This window comes from Mizuhopecten yessoensis, unplaced genomic scaffold (genome assembly GCF_002113885.1).
Source record: "Mizuhopecten yessoensis strain PY_sf001 unplaced genomic scaffold, ASM211388v2 scaffold1255, whole genome shotgun sequence".
NCBI lineage: Eukaryota > Metazoa > Mollusca > Bivalvia > Pectinida > Pectinidae > Mizuhopecten > Mizuhopecten yessoensis.
The window spans coordinates 94547-116826 of NW_018403955.1; the positions used below are offsets into that span (position 1 = coordinate 94547).

At 40.9% G+C, this 22280-nt stretch overlaps 1 protein-coding gene across 5 annotated transcripts in view; it reads right to left on the minus strand.

The window, feature by feature from the left end:
• LOC110458440 (cAMP-dependent protein kinase catalytic subunit alpha) overlaps window positions 1-22280 on the minus strand; it is a 159490-nt gene that overhangs the window by 74769 nt on the left and 62441 nt on the right. For all 5 annotated transcript variants that reach the window (XM_021510180.1, XM_021510147.1, XM_021510171.1 and 2 more), the window contains exon 2: window positions 14833-14994. In XM_021510180.1, coding sequence (XP_021365855.1) covers window positions 14833-14956 — 124 coding nt within the window. In that variant the 5' untranslated portion in view covers window positions 14957-14994. The remainder of the gene's footprint in view (window positions 1-14832; window positions 14995-22280) is intronic.

Consider the following 22280-nt stretch of genomic DNA (forward strand, 5'->3'; position numbering starts at 1 on the left):
GGACACTTCCTTATGTTTATGTACTGTACTGATATTGGTGGGGTTGGTGATAAATAAGCTCACCGTAGGAGGCCATGTCATCTCAACAACTCTGTCATTGGATTAAATTCCTGACATTTTATTAAATGTCAAACAGCATCCTACACCAGGCAAACTGTGATAAACAGTGTCTATTAAAGGAAGATTGGACCCTTCCTTATGTTTATGTACTGTATAGAAAAAATATTTGGAAAATCACGAGAGCATAAGAAATACTTCAAAAGGACAATTAAATCATGCTTTTAAAGCCTACAACACCAAAATTAAAGCTTTGTTTTGAATTCTATACGACACGAAGCTGGTAAACTACTCTTATTTGTAATATTTAACGAGCATTTACTGCGCTTTTCAAAATCGTTTCTATTTTAGATAATTATCTAAGTGTAGATAACAAATCACAGTTCACTTAAATATCGCATTATTAACAGAATTATATTAATTCTCTCCTCTATCTGTCTGCCGTGTAGTCCCTGTGTGATGCCTCGGGCGAGTCGACCCCATTTTCACTTTGTATTCCATGTTTACACTGTGGTATTAGACTAGACTGGCTGTATAAGACGAGCTGGTTTTTGTACTGATAAAAAGAAAGTGGGAACTCAGGTTCCCCTATCATAAAATTATCATTCAGACTTCACACATACAGTCAAAGGGAGACAACTACTAAATAAAGCCACGAGAAATTACTTACGTACTCTCATGATGCTGCAGTAAGGAACAATTTATCGGTTTCCGGTTTAGGAAATATAGTTTATTTGAGAGAACGTGCAATAAAAGTACGTTTGCAAACCCTTGAAAGAAAACATCTCAAGATTTTTGCCACTTTCATGAAATATGTATTTGTCAATAATTTTCATGTCGATTTACCAGGGCATTTCATGTAAATTGTATATATATGGCTTATCACGTTTTATGCCTAATTAGCAGCACATTGACGACGTAAGGGAAACAACTTCTATACATATTGTTGCAAGAGAGAAAGAGTTACTTCCCCTAGACAGTTATTTTCTACTGTTCACACTGACTCGACCGCGTTCGATAGTGTTTATCATCATACGCACTAATAGCATCCAACATAGCTTCATAAATAATAGTTTTCATATCTTGGTCAAGATTGTGTGAATGTATTATATTTTCAATTGAGATTTATGGTGTTGGAAACAATGACACGGTAAACAAAAATAAAGATTTTGTATTAAAACCTGGGGCCTGTTCGTTTATGCGTAACAACGGTTTGTCCGTTTATAAATGTAACAATTTCGGGTTACATTCCTGGCGGACCTGCAAATGTGTATGCAAGCCTTGCAAGGCTTTGTCAAGGTTCGCCTGAAAGCAGCATCAGATTACTCGGTCAGACCTTATTTAGTAAACGAACAACTGTGGTCCGATCGGTTTAACCGTTTAAACGAAAACGGCCCAGGTATCCAAGGCGCCCACCATCTATCAACTTTGTAGGGTATATGTTAGACTGATCTTCCCACTTCTTTTTCTTATCTTTTTGATTGATTCATATAAAATGTAAATGTTCCTTGTGGTAACTTTGATCAAAGCTTCATACTACTGTGTATGATAGCGTCCTTTAAAATTGAGGTTGTCGTTTGACCGTTTTACGGGTAGTAGCACAGTACTTAATGTGTAACAACGGCAACCTACATTTGAAATATGAGAAAGATCTAACGAGAACTCCTTTAGGAATAGTGAAAACAAGCTACAACTGTCGATATCCTAGATGTCTACCTGGTGACTTATTTTGTTTTTCTGATCTGCCGCAAAACTATTTAATTCTAGTCCTTCCTGAGAAGTAGCGCTAAAAGGTATAATTCTTAAAAAAAACCAAGATGGCTGCCTGTCGGTCATCTTGGTTTCCTGATCAGTCCGAAAGTCGATATGCACGAGTAAGAAATATTACTAACAAGGATCGTTTAAGGATGAACGGACGGACTTTGGACTCTGGGTGATTTGAATAGCCCACCATCTGATGACAATGGACTAAAAATCTGGGTTACTGAAACAACAGTTTAGATGATACAGTACGTGTCTCCCTGGGTTACTGAGACAACAGTCTAGAGGATACAGTACGTGCCTCCCTGGGTTACTGAAACAACAGTCTAGAGGATACAGTACGTGCCTCCCTAGGTTACTGAAACAACAGTTTAGATGATACAGTACGTGTCTCCTTGGGTTACTGAAACAACAGTCTAGAGGATACAGTACGTGTCTCCCTGGGTTACTGAAACAACAGTTTAGAGGATACAGTACGTGTCTCCCTGGGTTACTGAAACAACAGCCTAGAGGATACAGAACGTGTATTCCTCATTAAAATGTACAAATAAGTTACGAGCAGACAGAATGGAATCTGGCCGATAGTTGTATCAAGTTACATTGCTTGATTACGTTAGAACCAACCCTATCTTCCCGACCAAATAGTTTTAAATCCGACATCATGTTTTTATTCAATTTGAATAATAACAAAAGTGTGAGAGACATAATTGATTAATTATTGTGACACAACTCTTGTGAAGTTTGATATTACCAATGACTCCTGGCTCCGGTTTCAAGAAACCATATTATCTTAGTTACCCACTTAACTTTGATTTCCCAATAGGCAATCATTTTTGAAGTTAAATATTCATTTAGTTTAATTTGCCTGGTCTTCATTTAACCTCAACAACGACCATGACTATTGTGTTAAGCAGGCAAGTGCGTACTCGAGAGTTATGTCCCTTACCCCGAAAAAAATCGGTTTCGTATACTCACTAAAAAGTGCATGCAACCTTATTCAAATTAATCCTCAACATGGTTAATCTATACACTCTCACATAATTTATCACAGAAGAACTGTTAAATTAACATATTAAATTCGGAGTTGATGCATAAACAATTCATGGAGTTTAATCGGATTTCAATATTTCAATCCCAAAGTAAAGGTGGAACATCTTCACAATTGAAGAGTTCCGTTCTCGACATGTAATTATTGTCGGTACAGATATGTATTGTGTGTTCATTGACGACGACAGGTGTTTGATCGGCCATTAATGTTAACGCTGGAGACGTAGACAGTGATAAAGACAGGTAATTGTCTATCTAGTTAATTGTAGCTATAACAATTACATTACAGAATTTAAACTCATAAACACTACATAAACACTACAAAAACACTACAAAAACACAACATAAACACTACAAAAACACTACATAAACACTACAAAAACACTACAAAAACACTACATAAACACTACATAAACACTACCAAAACACTACAAAAACACTACATAAACACTACATAAACACTACAAAAACACTACAAAAACATTACATAAACACTACAAAAACACTACATAAACACTATAAAAACACTACAAAAACACAGCCATACCACCACGCTGTTAGCCACAACCACATTCTCGTTGTAAGGTAGATGGAGGGGACACTAAACCGTATCAGTGAAACCATGTGACTGTTTTTTGAATATTTGAATTTTATCTTGTTTAACCTATTTTCTTTTAGTTATGACAAATGTGAGTTTTTTTTGATAGATTATTACTGAACATTGATTTAATACAGTTAAAGTGCGATTGATGCGAGCAACGGGTGACATGTGGAAAGTGCTACCAGAGTGTGTAAGGTAGGACCAGAGTGTGTAAGGTGTGACCAGAGTGTGTAAGATGTAACTAAAGTGTGTAAAGTGTAACTAGAGTATGTAAGGTGTAACTAGAGTGTGTAAAGTGTAGCTAGAGTGTGTAAGGTGCGACCAGAGTGTGAAAGGTGTAACCAGGGTGTGTAGGGTGTCACCAGAGTGTGTTATGTGCTACCAGAGTGTGTAAGGTGTAACTAGAGGGTGTCAAGTGTTACTAGAGTGTGTAAGGTGTTACTAGAGTGTGTAAAGTTTAACCAGCGTGTGTAATATGTTACAAGAGTGTGTAAGGTGTGACCAGAGTGTGTAAGGTAGCAACAGAGTGTGTAAGGTGTGACCAGAGTGTGTAAGGTGTAACAAGAGTGTGTAAGGTGTAACTAGAGTGTGTAAGGTGTGACTAGAGTGTGTAAGGTGTGCCCAGAGTGTGTAAGGTGTAAATAGAGGTGTAAGGTGTGACCAGAGTGTGTAAGATGTAACTAAAGTGTGTAAAGTGTAACTAGAGTATGTAAGGTGTAACTTGTGACCAGAGTGTGTAAGATGTAACTAAAGTGTGTAAAGTGTAACTAGAGTATGTAAGGTGTAACTTGTGACCAGAGTGTGTAAGATGTAACTAAAGTGTGTAAAGTGTAACTAGAGTATGTAAGGTGTAACTTGTGACCAGAGTGTGTAAGATGTAACTAAAGTGTGTAAAGTGTAACTAGAGTATGTAAGGTGTAACTTGTGACCAGAGTGTGTAAGGTGTAACCAGAGTGTGTAAGGTGTTACCAGAGTGTGAAAGGTGTACCTAGAGTGTGTAAGGTGTAACTAGAGTGTGATAGGTGTTACCAGGGTGTGTAGGGTGTCACCAGAGTGTGTTATGTGCTACCAGAGTGTGTAAGGTGTAACTAGAGTGTGTCAAGTGTTACTAGAGTGTGTAAGGTGGAACTAGAGTGTGTAAAGTGTTACCAGTGTGTGTAATAAGTTACCAGAGTGTGTAAGGTGTGACCAGAGTGTGTAAGGTAGGACCAGAGTGTGTAAGGTGTGACTAGAGTGTGTAAAGTGTTACTAGAGTGTGTAAGGTGTTACCAGGGTGTGTAAGGTGTTACCAGGGTGTGTAAGGTGTTACCAGAGTGTGTAAGATGTGACCCGAGTGTATAAGGTGTAACCCGAGTGTGTAAGGTGTGACCAGAGTGTGTAAGGTGTGACCAGAGTGTGCAAGGTGTGACCAGAGTGTGTAAGGTGTGACTAGAGTGTGTAAAGTGTAACTACAGTGTGTAAGGTGTAACTAGAGTGTGTAAGGTGTAACCAGAGTGTGAAAGGTGTGACCAGAGTGTGCAAGGTGTAACCAGAGTGTGTAAGGTGTTACCAGAGTGTGAAAGGTGTACCTAGAGAGTGTAAGGTGTAACTAGAGTGTGATAGGTGTTACCAGGGTGTGTAGGGTGTCACCAGAGTGTGTTATGTGCTACCAGAGTGTGTAAGGTGTAAATAGAGCGTGTTAGGTGTAACTAGAGTGTGTAAAGTGTACCTAGATTGTGTAAAGTGTTACCAGGGTGTGTAGGGTGTTGCCAGAGTGGGTAAGGTGTAACTAGAGTGTGTAAGGTGTTAGTGTGTAAAGTGTAGCTAGAGTGTGTAAGGTGCGACCAGAGTGTGAAAGGTGTAACCAGGGTGTGTAGGGTGTCACCAGAGTGTGTTATGTGCTACCAGAGGTAAGGTGTGACCAGAATGTGAAATGTGTGACCAGAGTGTGTAAGGTGTGACAAGAGTGTGTAAGTGTAACTAGAGTGTGTAAGGTGTTACCAGAGTGTGAAAGGTGTACCTAGAGAGTGTAAGGTGTAACTAGAGTGTGATAGGTGTTACCAGGGTGTGTAGGGTGTCACCAGAGTGTGTTATGTGCTACCAGAGGTAAGGTGTGACCAGAATGTGAAATGTGTGACCAGAGTGTGTAAGGTGTGACCAGAGTGTGCAAGGTGTGTCCAGAGTGTGTAAGGTGTGACTAGAGTGTGTAAGGTGTCACTAAAGTGTGTTAAGTGTAACTAGAGTATGTAAGGTGTAACTAGAGTGTGTAAAGTGTAACTAGAGAGTGTAAAGTGTTACCAGGGTGTGTAGGGTGTTGCCAGAGTGGGTAAGGTGTAACTAGAGTGTGTAAGGTGTAACCAGGGGGTGTAAGGTGTTACCAGAGTGTGTAATGTGCTACCAGAGTGTGTAAGGTGTAAATAGAGTGTGTTAGGTGTAACTAGAGTGTGTAAAGTGTAACTAGATTGTGTAAAGTGTTACCAGGGTGTGTAGGGTGTTACAAGAGTGTGTAAGGTGTAACTAGAGTGTGTAAGGTGTAACCAGGGTGTGTAAGGTGTTACCAGAGTGTGTAATGTGCTACCAGAGTGTGTAAGGTGTTACAAGAGTGTGTAAAGTGTGGCCAGAGTGTGTAATGTGTTACCAGAGTGTGTAAGATGTGACCAGAGTGTGTAAGGTGTTTCCAGAGTGTATAAGGTGTTACCAGAGTGTGTAAGGTGTAACCAGAGTGTGTAAGGTGTGACCAGAATGTGAAATGTGTGACCAGAGTGTGTAAGGTGTGACTAGAGTGTGTAAGGTGTGCCCCGAGTGTGTAAAGTGTGACCAGAGTGTTTAAGGTGTGACTAGAGTGTGTTAAGTGTGACAGGAGCGTGTAAGGTGTTACCGGAGTGTGTAAAGTGTGACCAGAGTGTGTCATGTGTTACCAGAGTGAGCAAGGTGTGACCAGAGTGTTTAAGGTGTGACCAGAGTGCGTAAGGTGTAACCAGGGTGTGTAAGGTGTTATCAGAGTGTGTAAGGTAGCAACAGAGGGTGTAAGGTGTGACCTGAGTGTGTAAGGTGTGACCAGAGTGCGTAAGGTGTAACCAGAGCGTGTAAGGTGTAACCTGAGTGTGTAATGTGTTCCCAGAGTGTGTAAGATGTGACAAGAGTGTGTAAGATGTGACAAGAGTGTGTAAGATGTGCCTAGAGTGTATAAGGTGTGACTAGAGTGTGTTAAGTGTGACAGGAGCGTGTAAGGTGTAACCTGAGTGTGTAATGTGTTCCCAGAGTGTGTAAGGCGTGACCAGAGTGTGCAAGGTGTAACTAGAGGGTGTAAAGTGTAACTAGAGGGTGTAAAGTGTAACTAGAGTATGTAAGGGGTAACTAGAGTGTGTTAAGTGTGACAGGAGCGTGTAAGGTGTGACCTGAGTGTGTAAGGTGTGCTACCAGAGTGGAGTGTGTAATGTGTTCCCAGAGTGTGTAAGGTGCGGCTAGAGTGTGTAAGGGGATACTAGAGTGTGTAAGCAGTGTGTAAGGTGGAAATAGAGTGTGTAAGTTGTGACTAAAGTGTGTAAGGTGTTTCCAGAGTGTTTAAGATGTGACCAGAGTGTGCAAGGTGTAACTAGAGCGTGATATGCGTTACCAGGGTGTGTAAGGTGTGACCGGAGTGTGTAAGGTGTAACTAGAGTATGTAAGGCGTAACTAGAGTGTGTTGTGTAAGGGGTGACCAGAGTGTGTACCCCGTGACTAGAGTGTGTTAAGTGTGACAGGAGCGTGTAAGGTGTGACCAGAGTTGTGTTATGTGCTACCAGAAGTAAGGTGTGACCAGTGTGTGTAAGGTGTAACCAGGGTGTGTAAGGTGTTACCAGAGTGTATAATGTGCTACCAGAGTGTGTAAGGTGTAAATAGAGTGTGTAAGGTGTAACTAGAGTGTGTTAAGTGTAACTAGATTGTGTAAAGTGTTACCAGGGTGTGTAGGGTGTTACAAGAGTGTGTAAGGTGTAACTAGAGTGTGTAAGGTGTTACCAGAGTGTGTTATGTGCTACCAGAGTGTGTAAGGTGTTACAAGAGTGTGTAAGGTGTTTCCAGAGTGTGTAAGGTGTTACCAGAGTGTGTAAGGTGTAACCAGAGTGTGTAAGGTGTGACCAGAATGTGAAAGGTGTGACCAGAGTGTGTAAGGTGTGACTAGAGTGTGTAAGGTGTGACTAAAGTGTGTTAAGTGTAACTAGAGTATGTAAGGTGTAACTAGAGTGTGTAAAGTGTAGCTAGAGTGTGTAAGGTGCGACCAGAGTGTGAAAGGTGTAACCAGGGTGTGTAGGATGTCACCAGAGTGTGTTATGTGCTACCAGAGTGTGTAAGGTGTAACTATAGTGTGTCAAGTGTTACTAGAGTGTGTAAGGTGTTACTAGAGTGTGTAAAGTTTAACAGCGTGTGTAATATGTTACCAGAGTGTGTAAGGTGTGACCAGAGTGTGTAAGGTAGCACCAGAGTGTGTAAGGTGTGACCAGAGTGTGTAAGGTGTGACAAGAGTGTGTAAGGTGTAACTAGAGTGTGTAAGGTGTGACCAGAGTGTGTACTATGTTACCAGGGTGTGTAAGGTGTTACCAGAGTGTGTAAGGTGTTACCAGAATGTGTAATGTGCTACCAGAATGTGTAAGGTGCAACCAGAGTGTGTAAGGTGTAACCTGAGTGTGTAATGTGTTACCAGAGTGTGTAAGGTGTGACCAGAGTGTGTAAGGTGTGACAAGAGTGTGTAAGGTGTAACTAGAGTGTGTAAGGTGTGACCAGAGTGTGTACTCTGTTACCAGGGTGTGTAAGGTGTTACCAGAGTGTGTAAGGTGTTACCAGAATGTGTAATGTGCTACGTAGGGAGTTGCCAGAGTGTGTAAGGTGTAACTAGAGTGTGTAAGGTGTGACCAGAGTGTGTAAGGTGTGACCAGAGTGTGTAAGGTGTTACCAGAGTGTGAAAGGTGTACCTAGAGTGTGTAAGGTGTAACTAGGGTGTGATAGGTGTTACCAGGGTGTGTAGGGTGTTACCAGAGTGTGTAATGTGCTACCAGAGTGTGTAAGGTGTAACTAGAGTGTGTAAAGTGTTACTAGAGTGTGTAAGGTGTAACTAGAGTGTGATAGGTGTTACCAGAGTGTGTTATGTGCTACCAGAGTGTGTAAGGTGTAACTAGAGTGTGTCAAGTGTTACTAGAGTGTGTAAGGTGGAACTAGAGTGTGTAAAGTGTAACCAGTGTGTGTAATAAGTTACCAGAGTGTGTAAGGTGTGACCAGAGTGTGTAAGGTAGGACCAGAGTGTGTAAGGTGTGACCAGAGTGTGTAAGGTGTGACCAGAGTGTGTAAGGTGTAACCAGAGTGTGTAAGGTGTAACCAGAGTGTGTAAAGTGTTACTCGAGTTTGTAAGGTGGAACTAGAGTGTGTAAGGTGTGACCAGAGTGTGTAAGGTGTGACCAGAGTGTGCAAGGTGTGACCAGAGTGTGTAAGGTGTGACTAGAGTGTGTAAAGTGTAACTACAGTGTGTAAGGTGTAACTAGAGTGTGTAAGGTGTTACCAGAGTGTGTAATGTGTTACCAGAGTGAGTAAGGTGTGACCAGAGTGTGTAAGGGGTTACCAGAGTGTGTAAGATGTGACCAGAGTGTATAAGGTGTAACCAGAGTGTGTAAGGTGTTACCCGAGTGTGTAATGTGTGACCAGAGTGTGTAATGCGTTACCAGAGTGTGTAATGTGTTACCAGAGTGTGTAAGGTGTGACCAAAGTGTGTAAGGTGTTATCAGAGTGTGTAAGGTGCTACCAGAGTGTGTAAGGTGTTTTCAGAGTGTGTAAGGTGTAACTAGAGTGTGCAGGGTGTTACAAGAGTGTGTAATGTGTTACCGGAGTGTGTAAGGTGTAACTAGAGTGTGTAAGGTGCGACTAGAGTGTGTAAGGTGTAACCGGGATGTGTAATGTGTTACCAGAGTGTGTAATGTGTTACCAGAGTGTGTAAGGTGTAAATAGAGTGTGTAAGGTGTAACTAGAGTGTGTAAAGTGTAACTAGAGTGTGTTAAGTGTGACAGGAGCGTGTAAGGTGTGACCAGAGTGTGTAAGGTGTTACAAGAGTGTGTAATGTGTAACTAGAGTGTGTAAGGTGTTACCAGAGTGTGTAATGTGTTACCAGAATGTGTAAGGTGTGACCAGAGTGTGTAATGTGTTACCAGAGTGTGTAAGGTGTGACCAGAGTATGTAAGGTGTTACCAGAGTATGTAAGGTGTAACCAGAGTATGTAAGGTGTGACCAGAATGTGTAAGGTGTAGCTAGAGTGTGTAAGGTGTTACCAGAGTGTGTAATGTGTTACCAGAGTGTGTAAGGTGTAACCAGAGTGTGTAAGGTGTTACCAGAGTGTGTAAGGTGTTACCAGAGTGTGCAAGGTGTTACCAGAGTGTGTAAGGTGTTACAAGAGTGTGCAAAGTGTTACAAGAGTGTGTAATATGTAACTCGAGCTTGTAAGATGTTACTAGAAAGTGTAAGGCGTAGCTATAGAAGAATATGTGATGGAGTGTAATATGTAATTGCGTGTTAGTTTGCTATTACATTTGATGTGTTCTCGATTTTGACATAATTATTTGAATGCATATATACAATGTACAAAGTTACATTGCGCCTTTTACATCAATAAATTGTAAAACTATCATATATACATGTTACGTTAGAGTATTATATACAGTTGTATGTATATATGTTGTAACGTTGAGTCCACTTATGTTTTTTCTCTGTATTGTTCTTGTTAGCATTTCGTGGATACATCTTGGTAATGATGAATACATTTTCATTTATTTGAAGAATAAGTGTGAAAACTAATCACAAATGCACAACACGTTACTATGGATACATGTAACTGGTAGTATAATTACATTAAGTGACGTTGCTATAAGCTATCAGAGCTGACCAAGGGAACGACATTGTAACGTTACCGACATGCGTTCGTTCAACAACAATTCAACAGACGACGACCTCGGAAGAAAAGAGAATGAAGGGCAAACTAGAAAAATAGGCCTCGCCAACATTACTGGGAAATAGATCAATAACGCAACAAGGACGAAACGTCACTTGTACACATTTCTTCAAAGGAAAATAATCTGTCGGAAAAAAATAATTCACAGCTGATTAGACGAAGATCATTGTAATGTTATATATTTACATTTGCATGGCATTGTCACTATATAGCCTCTTTGAAAGCTGTGTCGTTGATGGGACTTTAATTACCATGCATCACGAGACGCAATTCTTAGCGTATTAATACAACACTGACCGGAACTACAATATCCAATATAAATAAACATGACGGCTGCTGAAATATCGCTGGGCATTGTGAGATTTGACAATGTCATTGTAAATTTATGTGCAAAATAAAAAATAAAATAAAAACGCTTTTATTACAACGAAAACAAGACCAAGGTCTGCAATATCGTACAAAATGCACATCGGTTGAAATCACCAATGCCGGCAATGGAAACAATTTTAACGCTCATGCAATTTATCAGAAATATCGTCTGTTACACTGCACTGATCAACAGGGGTTCGTTACAAATGTCTGAAATACACATATTCTATAGACCTACTGACACATATGTTACAGACCTACTGATATGAGTCACAGCACACATAAACATTTCAGACATTTGTAACGAACCTGTGCTCCGTCGCAAGATCACTCACTTCAAACGCTATCAGTTTCACGCGTCTCGCATCCACGGTTCCTCAGTTTCTGACGACATGTCAAATAACGAGGCTGTTATAGAATCTACCGACTGTTGTCAGGTTCCCATACAATCAACAAATAAATTCACGCCTGGATTCTTCACAAAATGAGCAAAGAGAAAAGTTCGAATTAACTTCCAAAAATAACTCCCTCGTGGAGGGCAAGGTCGGATTTACGGTGTTCACTGTATTTGTCCATGCGCGAAATTTGTTCCGGGGAAAAATCGAAACAATTTCAAATCTAACTTTCAGCTCAGAGTGCTATTGATAAACTTAAATAACCCTATAGACATATCATACGCAATTGTATTGATACTGAATTGTGGAATAAAATTGAAGTGTTTGTTAAAATTTAAAAGTACTACTTTGTTTGCCAATCAGCACGCGACAATACGCTGTTCAAACTATTGAACGAAATTGTGTGGATAAGGCGGGCATTATTAACTTTAAATATAAATTATGAGTTAAAAAAGAACATAAGAGGCAGAGAAAACGTAAATATAAGTATTGAACTGTTTTTGTATGGTATTTATGATCTATTTGAATGACACAGCTTTGCAAGCAAACACATCATAATGCGCTAGCGCGCATTATGTTGTTTTCTTGCAAAGCTGTGTCATACAAATAGATCATAAATACCATACAAAAACAGTTCAATAGTTAAATAATTGTAAAAATAGTGAAACCCATATGTAAGAAATCGTTAAATAGAATACATCAATTCATTTTACAGCAATGTTTCAATAATTATTGATTAATCACTGAAATTCAACCGGAAGTGCACACCTCACCAATGGGCTCTCTCCGAGTCAAGTAGTCAATCAGTTTTATTTTTAAATATTGAATTCTGTAAACGTGGCTTTTTTGGTTTTTACATACTGAAGCATTCATAAATAATGCGATTTTCACGACAACGTACAATACAGTACGCGAAATCGTTTCTGTGTGTACCATGTATGACCGAAGTAAATTTGAATATCGGATACTTAAACTACATACGTTAAGAGTATCAGGTGAATTAACAGGGATTTGCAAATCTTACTATATAACATAAACTCCATGCACTATTTTCTGTTCAACTGATTTTTTTCCATACAGTAATAACTCTGTTAAAATACCTGTGTATCGTTTTTTACACACCGTTGCATATTATATATGCAACGGTGTCATATATAATACACCGGCGTAAGAGGAAAAAGATCTATTACTAAGCTGCACTTCCGGTTACATCTGCTGGCTTACTGTACTTCCGGTTTGTTGAGATATAAACTCATGATAAGAATTTATGACGTATACTGTCAAAGGTGTGTGTAAGTAAGACTCATTTACAAGTAAGATGTGAATAAAAACGTATTTCCTTGAGCGGAGGCCTGATATGAAGCAGCATGTGTTGTTTATAAAAACTTCCATATGGCGTTTCGATGGCCAGATGTATACAGTTTTCATACCTTATTTTAGATTATATTTGAACAAATATGAAACACAGCGGAATAAGTTAAATTGTTTGAATATTCTGACATTTTTCAGTAAAAGAATTGGAGCAATTTGCATCGCACCTGTTTGTAAATACCCTTTCAGTAAAATACGTTTGAACTGAAATTCATTTTTATAGATGTACATTGTATACTTGACTTCCGGTTCTCGACATGTAAGTAGGTATGGAGAGTTTAACTGAGTATTATGTGAACGGGTTTGTGAGGGCTGTATCAGGCCAGACGAAGCCAAGCTCAGAGGCTATCATGTCAGTTATAAACGCCATAACGAATTTCTCAAGAGGTCGACCATTCTAAAAAAAATTGTTACCAGGAAAGGGTAAAGTCTTGTTCACTCAGGTCACAATCAAAACACAACTTGATCTAGTGACGTCACAATCAAAACTGGGCTAACATGAGGTCACTGCTATTGTCCCGATACTGTATTTTTTAATCCACTACCTGACGTTATAGCGTATTATTACTGTGTGATAGTTATAACGTACTACTAACTCCTGTGTGATAGTTATAACGTACTACTGACTCCTGTGTGATAGTTATAACGTACTAGTGACTCCTGTGTGATAGTTATAACGTACTAGTGACTTCTGTGTGATAGTTATAACGTACTAGTGACTCCTGTGTGATAGTTATAACGTACTACTGACTCCTGTGTGATAGTTATAACGTACTAGTGACTCCTGTGTGATAGTTATAACGTACTAGTGACTTCTGTGTGATAGTTATAACGTACTAGTGACTCCTGTGTGATAGTTATAACGTACTACTGACTCCTGTGTGATAGTTATAACGTACTACTGACTCCTGTGTGATAGTTATAACGTACTAGTGACTCCTGTGTGATAGTTATAACGTACTAGTGACTTCTGTGTGATAGTTATAACGTACTAGTGACTTCTGTGTGATAGTTATAACGTACTAGTGACTCCTGTGTGATAGTAATAACGTACTAGTGACTCCTGTGTGATAGTTATAACGTACTACTAACTTCTGTGTGATAGTTATAACGTACTAGTGACTTTTGTGTGATAGTTATAACGTACTAGTGACTCCTGTGTGATAGTAATAACGTACTACTGACTCCTGTGTGATAGTTATAACGTACTACTAACTTCTGTGTGATAGTTATAACGTATTATTATACCTCTACTTTATTTACTCTATATAAAAGTAATTGGTTAAATCGAATATATCCCCACGTTTGCCTAACTGTGTTTTAGTCCTGTGTGTTAGTCTGGGAACTAAAACACACCTACACTCGGGTGTTTCCGCCGAGCCAATCAGGCGAGAGGTAGACGGAGCTTGTTACCGAACTCTGAAGCAATGCGCGAGGTGGGCGGAGCTTGCTACCGAACTCGGAAGCGAAGCGCGAGGTGGGCGGAGCTTGATTCCGAACTCGGAAGCATTTGGCTTCATTGCCATCAAAGGCGTAGTTGGGACGTGAAGCTATACAGCTTATGGCTTACAAATATTTTGTAGTTAAAACTATCTCACCAGTGTGTATCGGTATAATAAAACGGTTGAAGTATGGGGTTGAGGGATATAGCAAGTTTCTGGTGTCCCTTGACCATGCCTATTTCCCTCGGCTTCTCCTCGGGAAATAGACCTGGTCTCGGGACACCAGAAACTTGCTATATCCCTCAGCCCCATACTTTAACTGTATACTACTAACTCCTCTGTGATAGTTATAACGTACTAGTGACTTCTGTGTGATAGTTATAACGTACTAGTGTCTTCTGTGTGATAGTTATAACGTACTACTGACTCCTGTGTGATAGTTATAACGTACTAGTGACTTCTGTGTAATAGTTATAACGTACTACTAACTCCTGTGTGATAGTGATAACGTACTAGTGACTCCTGTGGGATAGTTATAACGTACTAGTGACTCCTCTGTGATAGTTATAACGTACGAGTGACTTCTGTGTGATAGTTATAATGTACTAGTGACTCCTGTGTGATAGTTCTAACGTACTAGTGACTTCTGTGTCATAGTTATAACGTACTACTAACTTCTGTGTGATAGTTATAACGTACTACTGACTTCTGTGTGATAGGTATAACGTACTAGTGAACCCTATGTTTTTCGTTACAGGAACAGCGTTACCGACCCCTGTGTTATACTAACGACATGATATCACTGATCCTGTGTTAAATGTTATATAACAACAGGGTACTTACAGAATTCCTGTTGTTGTTTAGTATATCCCTCCGTGTCCGACACCTGTTGTTTACTGGAACTATCGTGATGTTTACTGTGATGACCGTGCTTCTGTCCGAATATCTTGTGGATTATCTCCGCCATAGCTTGACCACTACCATGGACGGACCTTCAGATTCTACCTGCAAAAAGAACGATAAATGATTTCCCGTTAAAATGCAGGCCTCCGTGCGTAACTCCACTTATCGCTTAATTACACACACGCAGACCACTCTGTTGTTATCATACCAACATTCTCATCACACGAATTACATCTCGGCCATGAAACCATTACATGGTTTAATCGAATCCCTGGCCCTTTACAACCATTGGTCACCTTTTTATATCTCTGCGAGTACAGATCCGAGACGAAAATACAATTCAAAACCACGCCTAACGCACGCAATGTCGCTTTATGGACAGGAAGCCAGTCCGATTATCGCACCGGCAGTTTGTATCATTAATCATCTCTAGAAGCAGAAATATTGAGGTTTTTCCTTAACTTGTTCACGCGCTGATAGTCACGTGCATTTTCATTGCACCTACTACGTCACAAAAGCAGTTGCATTCTTTCTTATACTCTTGGTATCAAATTGGTAACACTTTGAATGTCTTGACCACGACAGCATGGTCTTATTCTTATTTATTAATACCTATTTGTCATGCAAAGTGATGAACGTGACACACATACTTATTATCGATCGACGTTCAACGATGGTCAGTTATGGTCAGTCAGAGATTATTGATAATTATGGTCACGCATTGTTATATTCGAATCAGCACAACCATGATAAATTTGAAGACAAAGTTCGTTTGTACAATTCCGGTTTGTCTTCGTAACGTTATCTTACTGAAATAGATCCATGTATATACATTTCCTATTAACGTCGTGAATAAACATTGATAAAAGACTACAATTGATTTAGTTGACATAGGTTCAGGACTCAAAACCAGAAGACAAAGTTAGAAGGAAGTTGATATAAACCATGCTTCTTTGGATCAGCTATGTTTCATCACCGGATCACCGATCACCAATACAGAATTCTACCGATTAAGCTCGATATTTGGTCACTTCGTATCTCCTGGGAGAAACCACAGAAGAAATCGGCGATTCAGAGGGTCCAATATTAGTCATCTCCGTGACACGATCACACCGTTGGATACAGTGGGTCGCATTGACACAGAACAGGGGCGAGCTCAGCACAGACACCGACGGAAGTTATCGATAAGAAGGACCACAACCGAGCAAAGTCTGGCAGAAACCACCATAGCGCATTACATAGAAAGGTCACAAAAGTGCTACAACAGCAACGAAAAATGTTAAATAAAACTAAAATGTCCCTTTTCCTACTTGGACCGATATTCTCACTGAATTAATCAACAGTGTCCAAACGTGACGAACCAATTAACACTCAGTCATAAATACCATTGGTCGATCGACAGAACATCGTGAACCACTAAAATGAAAGAACTTGTCGCATTGCTGAAGCCGCTATTAATCTCCTGGTAAGCGTCACGATTCGGCGAGCTTCGGCATTTACTTGTCGGTGATTTGATAGGTGGTACCGGAAGTGGGCCATACCAGCAGAAACAATGGTCAAGAGACAAGTCAATATCGACCTAGAGCTAATGGACCGCATGGTGGAGATACTGGAATTTACAATTATCTATTTTCATACAAATACCGTCCGGTTATCTATTTGTATGTTTGTGATATTTAAGAGAGTTGTCCGATCGCCGACATTGCTGTATTAATGTTTGAATTTGCATATAAAAACTAAGAAAATTGTTGGCAGACTTCCCTTTGTGCCCAGAATTATGAAATCGAAGAGTTCTAGACCAGAATCGGCACTATCAACGTGTTGGCGGTCTGTCCGATGTTTGGTCGACTGTAGCAGTTGAAGAGGAATGTTATACTTTTACAGTATTTGGTGGTAATTCGGTCATAGAAATATGATTGAACTATATATAAATATGCGTTGAATATCCGCTCTAGGTTTGTCCGTACTGGCTTTGTCCAGTAGCAGTAGTGTCAAACATGTTGTGCACAGCGTACTGTGATACTTTGTTTTATTGTCAAACTCCAGGAGAAAAAAATATATGACCCTACGCTACTTGTGTTTGCTGATACTTTTGTGTATTGCCCTCAAGTTAATCAATGTACTTTACCTTATAGACTGGTGAAAACTTGTAGTATTGAATGTGTTATATTTTGCTCGAGAGGCCGTCTTAATTAAAATGACGCAAAATACAGGAACATGCAAAAATGGGTGTGTAAAAATTTGTTAACAATCACATTATATGCCCACAGCTTGATATAATGAATAAACCTTACTGACGTAACTAACATGCAAAACGTTTGAAGTATATTCGATCGTGCTGTGTGTAAGCTAATACAAAAAATAGTTTTCGCTCATTTAACTGCAAGGGCTTCCAATTGCATGACATTTTTCGTGTGTGCTGTACTGACGGAACATCACTTCAACAATCTTCGTCACTTGAGTGATTGAGTCAGAGCTACTAATTGGCACAATGGGAAGAGGATTGACAAGCGTCACACAGAGCTTCCGATTTATTAGGGCGTATGGAACAAAGCATGCGATCTGACAGTACTCGTCTATTTCAACCTTAAAAGAAAGAATTGGCAACTCATCGGTTTCCCAAAAAGGAGGACATGTAAACTGATTAGAGTTCCGGCCCTCGGGAAGTAATATTGGGTATTGGCCGAGACCAGACATGTCCATAGGGAAAAGTTATGTAATATTCACTGTATATGACACGTCCACCCAACTGCGGTGTCTGAACTGTGTTGTGTGAACCGTTTTATGTGGAATCTTTTAAATGCTTAGAAGTAAGCTTTGGTACTATGATTTGTGAAATGCTATAAACAACGCTGGATGCACCACGCTGTATGGACCATGCTGTATGGACCACGCTGGATGGACCATGCTGTATGGACCATGATGTATGGACAGTGTTGTATGGACCACGCTGTATGAAACATGATATATGGACCACGCTGTATGGACCACGCTGTATGAACCATGCTGTATGGACCACGCTGTATGAACCATGATGCATGGACAACGCTGTATGGAACACGCTGTATGAACCATGATGTATGGACCACGCTGTATGAACCATGTTGTACATGTATGGACCACACTATATGAACCATGATGAATGGACAGTGCTGTATGGACCACGCGGTATGGACCATGCTGTATGGATCACGCTGTATGGATCATGCTGTATGAACCATGATGTATGGACCACGCTGTATGAACCATGATGTATGGACAGTGTTGTATGGACCACGCTGTATGAAACATGATGTATGGACCACGCTGTATGGACCACGCTGTATGAACCATACTGTATGGACCACGCTGTATGAACCATGATGTATGGACAGTGCTGTATGGACCACGCTGTATGAACCATGATGTATGGACCACGCTGTATGAACCATGCTGTATGGACCACGCTGTATGGACAGTGCTGTATGGACAGTGATGTATGGACAGTGATGTATGGACAGTGCTGTATGGACCACACGATATGAACCATGCTGTATGAACCATAATGTATGGACCACGCTGTATGGACAGTGCTGTATGGACAGTGCTGTATGGACAGTGCTTTATGGACAGTGCTGTGTGAATCATACTATATGGACAGTGCTGTATGAACTATGCTTTTTGAACCATGCTTTAAGGACAGTGCTGTATGGACAGTGCTGTATGGACAGTGCTGTATTGACTGTGCTGTATAAATCATACTTTATGGACAGTGATGTATGGACAGTGCTGTATGGACAGTGCTGTTTGGACAGTGCTTTGTGAATCATACTATATGGACAGTGCTGTGTGAACTATGCTTTATGAACCATGCTTTATGGACAGTGCTGTATGGACAGTGCTGTATGGACAGTGCTGTATAAATCATACTTTATGGACAGTGTTGTATGGACAGTGCTGTATTGACAGTGTTGTATGGACAGTGCTGTATGGACAGTGCTGTATGGACAGTGCTGTATAAATCATACTTTATGGACAGTGCTGTATGGACAGTGCTGTATTGACAGTGCTGTATGGACAGTGCTGTATAAATCATACTTTATGGACAGTGCTGTATGGACAGTGCTGTATTGACAGTGCTGTATGGACAGTGCTGTATGGACCACGCTGTATGGACAGTGTTGTATGGACAGTGCTGTATGGACAGTGCTGTATGCACAGTGCTGTGTGAATCATGCTTCATGGACAGTGCTGCATGGACAGTGCAATATGGACAGTGCTGTGTGTACAGTGCTATATGGACCATGATGTATGGACCATGATATATGGACAGTGATGTGTGGACCATGTTATAGGACAGTGCTGTATGGACAGTGATGTATGGACAGTGCTTTATTGACAGTGCTGTACGGACAGTGCTGTATGGACAGTGCTGTATGGACAGTGATGTGTGAATCATGCTTCATGGACAGTGCTGCATGGACAGTGCAATATGGACAGTGCTGTATGGACAGTGCTGTATGGACCATGATGTATGGACCATGCTATATGGACAGTGATGTGTGAACCATGTTATAGGACAGTGCTGTATGGACAGTGCTGTACGGACAGTGCTGTATGGACAGTGCTGTATGGACAATGCTGTGTGAATTATACTATATGGACAGTGCTGTATGGACAGTGCAATATGGACAGTGCTGTGTGTACAGTGCTGTATGGACAGTGCTGTATGGACAGTGCTGTGTGAATCATACTATATGGACAGTGCCGTATGAACTATGCTTTATGAACCATGCTTTATGCACAGTGCTGTATGGACAGTGCTGTATGGACAGTGCTGTGTGAACTATGCTTTATGAACCATGCTTTATGGACAGTGCTGTACGGACAGTGCTGTATGGACAGTGCTGTGTGAATCATACTATATGGACAGTGCTGTATGAACTATGCTTTATGAACCATGCTTTATGGACAGTGCTGTATGGACAGTGCTGTGTTAATCATGCTTCATGGACAGTGCTGCATGGACAGTGCAATATGGACAGTGCTGCATGGACAGTGCAATATGGACAGTGCTGTATGGACAGTGCTATATGGACAGTGCTGTATGGACAGTGCTGTATGGACAGTGCTGTATGGACAGTGATGTGAACCATGCTGTATGAACCACGCTGTATGGACAGTGCTGTATGGACAGTGCTGTATGGACAGTGCTGTTTGCACAGTGCTGTATGGACAGTGCTGTGTGAATCATGCTTCATGGACAGTGCTGCATGGACAGTGTAATATGGACAGTGCTGTGTGTACAGTGCTGTATAGACAGTGCTGTATAAATAATAATATATGTACAGTGCTGTATGGACAGTGATGTATGGACAGTGATGTATGGACAGTGATGTATGGACAGTGCTGTATGGACCACGCGGTATGAACCATGCTGTATGGCTCATGCTGTATGGACCATGCTGTATGAACCATGCTGTATGGATCATGCTGTATGGACCATGCTGTATGAACCATGCTGTATGAATCATAATATATAGACAGTGCTGTATGGACAGTGATGTGTGGACCATGATATATGAACAGTGCTGTATGGACCACGCGGTATGAACCATGCTGTATGAACCACGCTGTATGGGCCACGTTGTATGAACCATGCTGTATGAATCATAATATATGGACCAGTGATGTATGAACAGTGATGTGTTGACCATGCTATATGAACAGTGCTGTATGGACCATGCTATATTGACAGTGATGTGTGGACCATGCTATATGGACAGTGATGTGTGGACCATGCAATATGGACAGTGCTGTGTTGACCATGCTATATGGACAGTGATGTGTGGACCATGTTATAGGACAGTGCTGTATGGACCATGCTATATGGACAGTGATGTGTGGAGCATGCAATATAGACAGTGCTGTGTGGACCATGCTATATGGACAGTGATGTGTGGACCATGTTATAGGACAGTGCTGTATGGACCATGCTATATGGACAGTGATATGTTGACCATGCAATATGGACAGTGCTGTGTGGACCATGCTATATGGACAGTGATGTGTGGACCATGTTATAGGACAGTGCTGTATGGACAGTGATGTATGGACAGTGATGTATGGACAGTGCTGTATGGACAGTGATGTGTGGACGATGCTTTATGGACAGTGATGTGTGGACCATGCTATATGGACAGTGATGTATGGACAGTGCTGTATGAACCATGATGTATGGACAGTGCTGTGTGGACCATGCTATATGGACAGTGATGTGTTGACCATGCAATATGGACAGTGCTGTGTGGACCATGTTATAGGACAGTGCTGTATGGACCATGCTATATGGACAGTGATGTGTTGACCATGATATCGGCCAGTGCTGTATGGACAGTGATGTAGTGACAGTGATGTGTGGACCATGCTATTTGGACAGTGCTGTATGGACCATGCTATATGGCCCATGCTATATGGACAGTGCTGTATGGACAGTGCTATATGGACCATGATGTTTGGACCATGCTATATGGACAGTGATGTGTGGACCATGTTATAGGACAGTGCTGTATGGACAGTGATGTAGTGACAGTGATGTGTGGACCATGCTATATGGACAGTGATGTATGGCCAGTGCTGTATGAACCATGATGTATGGACAGTGCTGAGTGGACAATGCTATATGGACAGTGATGTGTGGACCATGATATAGGACAGGGCTGTATGGACAGTGATGTAGTGACAGTGATGTGTGGACCATGCTATATGGACAGTGCTGTATGGACCATGCTATATGGCCCATGTTATATGGACAGTGCTGTATGGACAGTGCTATATGGACCATGATGTATGGACCATGCTATATGGACAGTGATGTGTGGACCATGTTATAGGACAGTGCTGTATGGACAGTGATGTAGGGTCAGTGATGTATGGACAGTGATGTAGGGACAGTGATGTGTGGACCATGCTTAATGGACAGTGATGTGTGGACCTTGCTTTATGGACAGTGATGTGTTTTTCAAAATGGCGGCCTTGGCGGCCATATTGGATTTCTGATCGATCCGAAAAATAACAACAGTTGGTCAGGAAGTTGTCAGTAACATTCCCATGAAGTATCAATGAAATCCCTTCGACAATATTTCAGCTTAAGTTGAAAATGTAAAATGTTGACGGACGACGGACGACGCACGACGCCGATGGACGACGACGGACGAAGACGGATAGCAAAAGGTCTATTGAGCTGAAGCTCAGGTGACCTAAAAATTCAAAGTAAAGTTGAAACGTCAAGTTAATTTCGCAGCCTGTACAATCATGCTACATGTTGAACGGTAATAACGTGATAGGTAAAATGGCAATTGCGTCACAAGCAAAATGACAATCATGTGTTGTGTACAATGTAGTCACGT